Below are 8,319 nucleotides of genomic sequence, written 5' to 3' on the forward strand. Positions count from 1 at the left end.
AGGGAGGATGGTTGAGTTTCCATGAAATATTTCCTAGCACATGCGGAAACGATACATTGCACAACAGGATTATTTTAAAATAAATTTGCTTTTTTACTATCATGTTTCCTAACGAGAATGTCATCATTGTAAACGTGTCCACTTGATTGTACTGCATCTCAATTTGCAGGAGCAAAAACTAAATTCGTAACTCAACTGAAAGGAAAATAACACGCAAGTACACTGCTCATACATAAGCTACAATTATGATTTAAGGTAATTTTGTATTGAACAGAATGTATAAACAGATTATTTACTTGTTTCGGCTTCCAATATCCTTGAAATCCAGGTTGACGTCGTCACCAATGAGTACAAATGGTGCCCAGTAAATCACCTCCCTGAACTTTTCAATTTCTCTCATACACTTCATGGCCTGATTGAGAGCTTCACTGGCCTTCTTCCCTTTGGAAAGTGCATCGTAGAAGAAAGTCATGAACTCCAGGGTTCCCTCGTCGCCAATCGCCCACAAGGTTGCCACAACAGATCTAGCACCGGCAGCCAAAAGTGCACGCGCCATGCCGACCACACCCTCGGCCATGACCTCCCCACAAGCAGTGTGACAGCAGCTAAGTACAACCAGACGTGCTCGCAACCCAGCTTCTATGACATCTTGCATCGTCAGTAGATAGTCTTTCTCTTGCGGCTGAGGGTTTTCTCTAGTGGTGTTTAGTGCCAGAATAACTTCTCCAGTTTCCATTTTACCGTGCGCTGCTATGTGAACAAAGGCCACTGATGATATTCGTTTTAACACTTCATTTTTTGTTGCCATTTCTCCAGTGAGGGGGGAAACATTAAGCATACGTCCGATCATCTCCACTTCTTTCCTTGCTCCTGGAAGTTGCACCAGAAGTCTTCCCTCATAGATGATATGTTTGAAACATGGGTCGCCGACAAGCAATGCACCAGTCTTCATGTGAAAGTCAGCTGGACAATCATGAATTAGTTTCAACGTCATCAGGGAGGGAAGCACACGAATTCTGAAAGAATTACTTAGATATGACGAGTTGGAGTCCTCCAACGCTGCATAAGGTACGAGGCAAAATGGCCCCTCTGGAACGAATGTGATCTTGTCGTGGCCTTTGATCAGGTCAGCAATAGGAGCAACGATGATGTCATGCAGCTTCTTTAAAGCACTTGATTGGGAGTGCCTCACATCAACTCGACTCACATCATTGGCCACTTCCTCTTCTGTCGGCGAATCAAGCGGAGGATTTTCGATTGTAACAGTATCTCTTGCACCGATCTCCATAAGAGCAGTTTTGTTCAGTAGCTGGATGAAAAATTCCAATTCATCCTCATACTTATAATTGTTGACGTGTACCTGTCTCATCTGGATGTTATCTTCACTAAAGTAAACCCATAAGTAAACGCATGGTCCGCTAATAGCTATGAAAACTGTGCCCAGTGGAACCCAACTCAGAGATGCACTGTGCGTTGAAGAATCTCCAGGCTGATATTTTGTGGGCATGAGATCTCTCAGAGCTTGAGCACGTCCTTTCTCTGCGGCAAGAAGAGCCTTTACAACTTGACCTTGTTTGAGATTTATACGCCACAAATCTTTGTATTCACTTTGGTACAGATCACGATAACAAATCTTCCACTGATCGTTGAGTTGAAGACTGGCCCTAATATCATCATACAACTCCACACTCGAGTGATAATAGTCAAAGGCTATCATAAGATTTCCTTGGCACTCGAAACTGCTTCCAAGAGAATGGAGTGAGCACGCCTCCCCAGTCTTGTCTCCCACTTCTTTGGATATTTCTAGGTGACGTTGATAACACTCGATTGCCACTTTCAACTCTCTTTGACAGAAATGAATCTTGCCGAGATGGCAATAACTGCTACTCTCTCCGGCCTTGTTTCCCACTTCTTTAGCAATTTCTAGTTGACGTTGATGGTACTTGATGGCTGTTTTGAACTGCTTTAGACCTTGATAAGCGCAGCCGAGATTGCCATAACTTGTTCCCTCTCCGGCCTTGTCTCCCACTTCTTTAGCAATTTCTAGATGACGTTGATGGTACTCGATGGCTGTTTTGAACTGTCCTAGACCTCTGTAAGCGTTGCCGAGATTGCAATAACTTGCTCCCTCTCCGGCCTTATCTCCCACCTCTTTAGCAATTTCTAGATGACGTTTATGGTACTCGATTGCTGTTTTGAACCCTCCTATACTTATATAAGCGTTGCCGAGACCGCAATAACTTCCTCCCTCTCCGGCCTTGTTTCCCACTTCTTTAGCAATTTCTAGATGACGTTGATGATACTTGATGGCTGTTTTGAACTCTCCTAGACAGTTATAAGCGCTTCCGAGATTGCCATAGCTTTTTCCCTCTCCGGCCTTGTCTCCCACTTCTTCAGAAATTTCTAGATGACGCTGATGGTACTTGATGGCTGTTTTGAACTGTCCTAGACCTTTGTAAGCGTTGCCGAGATTGCAATAACTTGCTCCCTCTCTGGTCTTGTCTCCCACTTCTTTAGCAATTTCTAGATCACGTTGATGGTACTTGATGGCTGTTTTGAACTCTCCTAGAGAGTTATAAGCGATTCCGAGATTGCCATAGCTTTTTCCCTCTCCGGCCTTGTCTCCCACTTCTTTAGCAATTTTTAGATGACGTTGATGGTACTCAATTGCTGTTTTGAACTCTCCTAGACCTTGATAAGCATTGCCGAGATTGCAATAACTTCCTCCCTCTCTGGCCTTGTTTCCAACTTCTTTAGCAATTTCTAGATGACGTTGATGGTACTTGATGGCTGTTTTGAACTCTCCTAGACAGTTAAAAGCAACGCCGAGATTTCCATAACTTTTTCCCTCTCCAGCCTTATCTCCCACTTCTTTAGCAATTTCTAGATGACGTTGATGGTACTCGATTGCTGTTTTGGACTCTCCTAGACCTTGATAAGCATTGCCGAGATTGCCATAACTTCCTCCCTCTCCGGCCTTGTCTCCCACTTCTTTAGCAATTTCTAGATGACGGTGATGGTACTTGATGGCTATTTTGAACTCTCCTACACATCGATAAGCATTGCCGAGATTGCAATAACTTCCTCCCTCTCCGGCCTTGTTTCCCACTTCTTTAGCAATTTCTAGATGACGTTGATGGTACTTGATGGCTGTTTTGAACTCTCCTAGACCATTGTAAGCGTTACCGAGATTGCAATAACTTGCTCCCTCTCCGGCCTTGTCTCCCACTTCTTTAGCAATTCCTAGATGACGTTGATGGTACTTGATGGCTTTTTTGAACTCTCCAAGACAGTTATAAGCGTTGCCAAGGTTGCCATAACTTTTTCCCTCTCCGGCCTTGTCTCCCACTTCTTTAGCAATTTCTAGATGACGTTGATGGTACCCGATTGCTGTTTTGAACTCTCCTAGACCTTCATAAGCGCAGCCGAGATTGCCATAGCTTTTTCCCTCTCCGGCTTTGTCTCCCACTTCTTTAGCAATATCTAGATGACGTTGATGGTACTTGATGGCTGTTTTGAACTCTCCTAGACAGTTATAAGCGTTGCCGAGATTGCCATAACTTGTTCCCTCTCCGGCCTTGTCTCCCACTTCTTTAGCAATTTCTAGATGACGTTGATGGTACTTGATGGCTGTTTTGAACTCTCCTAGACAGTAATAAGCGTGGCCGAGATTGCCATAACTTGTTCCCTCTCCGGCCTTGTCTCCCACTTCTTTAGCAATTTCTAGATGACGTTGATGGTACTTGATGGCTGTTTTGAACTCTCCTAGACAGTTATAAGCGTTGCCGAGATTGCCATAACTTGTTCCCTCTCCGGCCTTGTCTCCCACTTCTTTAGCAATTTCTAGATGACGTTGATGGTACTTGATGGCTGTTTTGAACTCTCCTAGACCTTGGTAAGCGTTACCAAGATTGCCATAGCTTTTTCCCTCTTCGGCTTTGTCTCCCACTTCTTTAGCAATTCCTAGATGACGTTGATGGTACTTGATGGCTGTTTTGAACTCTCCTAGACAGTTATAAGCGTTGCCGAGTTTGCCATAACTTTTTCCCTCTCCGGTCTTGTCTCCCACTTCTTTAGAAATTTCTAGATGACGTTGATGGTACTTGATGGCTGTTTTGAACTGTCCTAGACCTTGATAAGCGTTGCCGAGATTGCCATAACTTGTTCCCTCTCCAGCCTTATCTCCCACCTCTTTAGCAATATCTAGATGACGTTGATGGTACTTGATGGCTGTTTTGAACTGTCCTAGACAGTTATAAGCGCTTCCGAGATTGCCATAGCTTTTTCCCATTCCGGCCTTGTCTCCCACTTCTTTGGCAATTTCTAGATGACGTTGATGGTACTTGATGGCTGTTTTGAACTCTCCTAGACAGTTATAAGCGTTGCCGAGATTGCCATAACTTGTTCCCTCTCCGGCCTTGTCTCCCACTTCTTTAGCAATTTCTAGACGACGTTGATGGTACTTGATGGCTGTTTTGAACTCTCCTAGACAGTTATAAGCGTTGCCGAGATTGCCATAACTTGTTCCCTCTCCGGCCTTGTCTCCCACTTCTTTAGCAATTTCTAGATGACGTTGATGGTACTTGATGGCTGTTTTGAACTGTCCTAGACCTTTGTAAGCGTTACCGAGATTGGCATAACTTGTTCCCTGTCTGGCATTGTCTCCCACTTCTTTAGCAATTTCTAGATGACGTTGATGGTACTCGATGGCTGTTTTGAACTGTCCTAGACCTTGATAAGCGTTGGCGAGATTGCAATAACTATTTGCTATGACCATTAGTTCAGCTTTAGTTTTCTTCATTATTTGAAGCAGACGTTCGTTATTGTTTTCAAGCTTAAAACGTGTCAAGGGTAGATAAATCATGAGTGGGTTTGCGAAAATGCAACAGAAATAAGTATTTTAAAAATAACGAGTATTAGATAGAACCCTAGAGATGGAATGATTTTTTTGTATAGACTTGATTTTAAGTTATTCGAGATAGTTAACAAGCTCTAAAGCGCATTTATTATATTAGGCTCGGTCGTCATGGTGATGCTCGTCTCAAGACAAAAATGCGGGGTATTCAGCTCTAATTCTGGGAATTAGTTAATATGGCCTCTTCTTTTAAGTAAAGTTTCGTGGGATAATCGAAAGAACTCTTTAGGAATATTTTAGGTTTTTGAGACTGCTCAGTGCAGTTGAGAGAACATCGCTTGCATTATGTGTAAAAGAATCTCTCTGGAACGTATTGATTCTTCTTGAAACGTTACTCGCATTGCATCTTGTATCACGTTTGAAACATTCGTTAAAGGATACGGCCAATCCCATATGCAACCAGTTCCTCGCTTCTTTATACATGCAAAGTTTGACACAAGCTCTGGCTCCTGAAAAAGAGAGAATATTTGGTGGCGCGAGGTAATTTATCACTGTTAAGGTATAAACGTATTGATAAAATGGACTTAACTTTTAAGCGCTTTTCAGCACTTTTCGGGGAAGTTTTCGGGTAGACTGCATTGAGCAGTTTACAACTTTTGAAAGGGAGTTTTTCAGGTGCCTCCTTGCCGGGTTTTTTAACGTCCCCTGCTAAGAGTTGAGAAGATGCAGGATAACCGGGACAAGAATATCAAACCATTTGCAGATGTCACAGCTTAGGCGGCAGCACATTCTCCTCAGATATTTTACGGCTCTGAGTGTTGTTCTGGTCTAGAGCTTCAATCCACGACCTCTGGCGCTCTTTTTGAGAGCTTATTGACATTTTTTTTATGCTTTTTACCCACATAACAGACATTGACGCACCAGATACAATTGACACTTGGGGTGCAGTTACCTGCCACAAACCACACAATCCTCTTTGACGGAATCAGAGAATTGAATGTTGATGGCTCATGATTGAAAAACCCACCTTTCTTAATAGGTTTGATTAAAGTAGGTTCCAATTGAACAGCAACTGTTGCATCATCGAGACATTCCACGTATTTTGCTGTGAAATTGAAGAAATTAGGTTTAAAAAAGTGGTCATCACATGCAATTGCACCAAAGACGCCAAAAAAAATTACAATTGCATAAATTGCAGTCCACTTACGAGGATCATTTCTTTGTTTAATTTTGATCTGCTAAAGGGTGATATCTCTTTCCATGCTTTTTTTCTGCAGTTGCTCAATTTTTTTCCTTTTTTTGAGGTAGATTGTGTATTCCGTTGTCTTGTAACGCTGCATGAGATATTTATATATTTAGAAATGAAATTGTTACCTAAACGGAAATGAGCTGTTGCCCTGTTGCTGTAAAGCTTGGCGTTCAGCCGTTTATCTTTGCAGTTGACTTGAAGTCCTTCCGTGTAGGAGTTTATCGCGTTATTAGCTTCTCCTTGTCTGTATTCTTTGTTTCCTTTCTCCAGACATACTTTGGCTATCCCTGAAAGCACACCATTTTAGTGCTAATGATTTAATAATTAGTAATACGACCCTTGACCAATGATGCCAACTTCATACTTCCAAACGAACTGCTAGATTAAAGGAGCTTAGAGCTATGAAAAACGAAAATAAGAAAAGTTTACTATCTGTGCATTTTATTTGTGTGCAAGCTGTTGGAAGTCTGGGCTGTAGCTTGGCTATTACCAGTTCAAGTTTCTCGGTTTGCATTTGGGTCTAGAGGCTTTCTTAAACCTCCTTTTATACTTGGCTTACGTTTTCAAAAATATCACAAGTTTCACCGGGAGATCCTATTTGAACTTAACTTTGTTTGCAATCGCCCTTCAAGAGTCTGTGCATTTTGTTTGCTTTAAAATATGCAAGCTATTAGAAGTTTTAGGTGTAGTTTGGCTATAACCAGATCAAATCTGTTCGGTTTAGAGAGGCTCTACATAAACCCTTTTACACCTGCGTTACGCATGTTTCCTCTTTTTTCGTATGTGACTTTGTTTTTCCCACACATGTAATTGTCTATTGAGAACATACTCGTAGAGGCTAACTGGAGAAATTTGATTGGGAAATTTCTATTTTTCCGCGAAGTGCCATTTTGCTTGTTGTGAAAGTCAGCAGTTCTACTATATTAATGGCCAGTGGCTTACAGCGTGGGCTTGATGTTGTCATAACTGTCCGAAAAGGCGTGAAATATTTAGAGGACCAAAACAGGCGATACGACCAAGACAAAATGCCTCCTCTTCTCTGTAGAGTTCTAATATTGCGTGAAAATTTCCTCCGAAAATGTATTGAACAATGAGGGACAAAAAAATTTCCTCGTGGTGGCCCAAAAAGTTACCCGTTGGCAAATTTTCAGTACTCGACTTTAACAGGTTTACTTGTACCAACAGCTCTCTCTCGACGAAAATGACTTTCATCCTGAAAATGACCAAATTTTGGGTATTTTCAAATGCAAAAGGATAATAATTCTCCTTCACAATTGTCATTCATTTTAGGTAAAAATTGTAGATACGTCTTTGTTATTAAAAACACCGTGTGTCGAATTAGAAGTTAACACTTCTAAAACTCAGAAAACTGAGTTTTACCAAGACTAGTGGACCAATTTTGGCCCATTCATCTCTAATTTAGGGCTCTTCAAAGCGAAGTCGCGTTCAAATTTGCCGCTTTATCGATCGGATCGAGCAATCGATTGTTTTTCCTTTGTTTTATATTTTACTGGAAACAAAGTTTGAAATTTGAAGAAACAATCTTTTGCTGTTTCAAAAACTTATCCACAGAACATAAGCAAATTTTGATGTAAATGTGATAAAAACTTCACTGGGCCGTCCTTCAAACAATCTTACTTCACCTGGTTTTCTTACCTCTTAAAGGGTCATTGTATACATCCAGTTCAGCGTCACTTGACGTAACTTGACTTTCCTCTGTCGCTGAAATTACTGAGAAGATATTTCAACTTTTTTATTGATCACAACTAAGTGCAATAACAACTAATACTGGCGTATTTAGAGGATTCCTTTAAACCGTCGAGTGGAAATGATCCAAAAAATTGTGCACCAGAAATAAGATATACTTAATCCACAAACAGTACAAAATCACTTTGACGAAGTCTTTCCCCTGTTGCTTTTTCTCACCTGTGGCTGGAAACGCATTTTTCACCTCCAGTTCTTCTCCTGTTGTTGGGAGGTTACTTTCTGCCATAGCTAAGTAACCTAAAGAAAACGTTGTATACTTAATCATACAGGAAGAGTGAGAATTTCAAAGTTTCCTCTGTCACGCTATTGCGATTGCCTAAGACTCTTTCTCTTATTCCTTCATTTTATCGCGTGTGGGGCTGGGAGAATTCGCGAAACTTATTCCAATCCGAAACACCTTCGAGGGTTTCCGTCACGAATTCTACCAACATCCCGCGAGCCTATTGCG

The 8,319-nt window shown here is 41.6% G+C and overlaps 1 protein-coding gene across 1 annotated transcript; it reads right to left on the reverse strand.

Moving 5' to 3' along the window:
* Nucleotides 1-292: 292 nt before the first annotated feature.
* LOC136277195 (tetratricopeptide repeat protein 28-like) lies at nucleotides 293-8,097 on the reverse strand. Its single transcript, XM_066158886.1, has 5 exons — nucleotides 8,031-8,097; nucleotides 7,761-7,835; nucleotides 5,758-5,960; nucleotides 2,018-4,834; nucleotides 293-1,777 (listed from the first exon to the last, which is right to left on the reverse strand). The coding sequence occupies exons 1-5, from the start codon at nucleotides 8,095-8,097 to the stop codon at nucleotides 293-295; spliced, it is 4,647 nt and encodes a 1,548-aa protein (XP_066014983.1).
* Nucleotides 8,098-8,319: the final 222 nt, after the last annotated feature.

This window comes from Pocillopora verrucosa, chromosome 12 (genome assembly GCF_036669915.1).
Source record: "Pocillopora verrucosa isolate sample1 chromosome 12, ASM3666991v2, whole genome shotgun sequence".
Taxonomy (NCBI): Eukaryota; Metazoa; Cnidaria; class Anthozoa; order Scleractinia; family Pocilloporidae; genus Pocillopora; species Pocillopora verrucosa.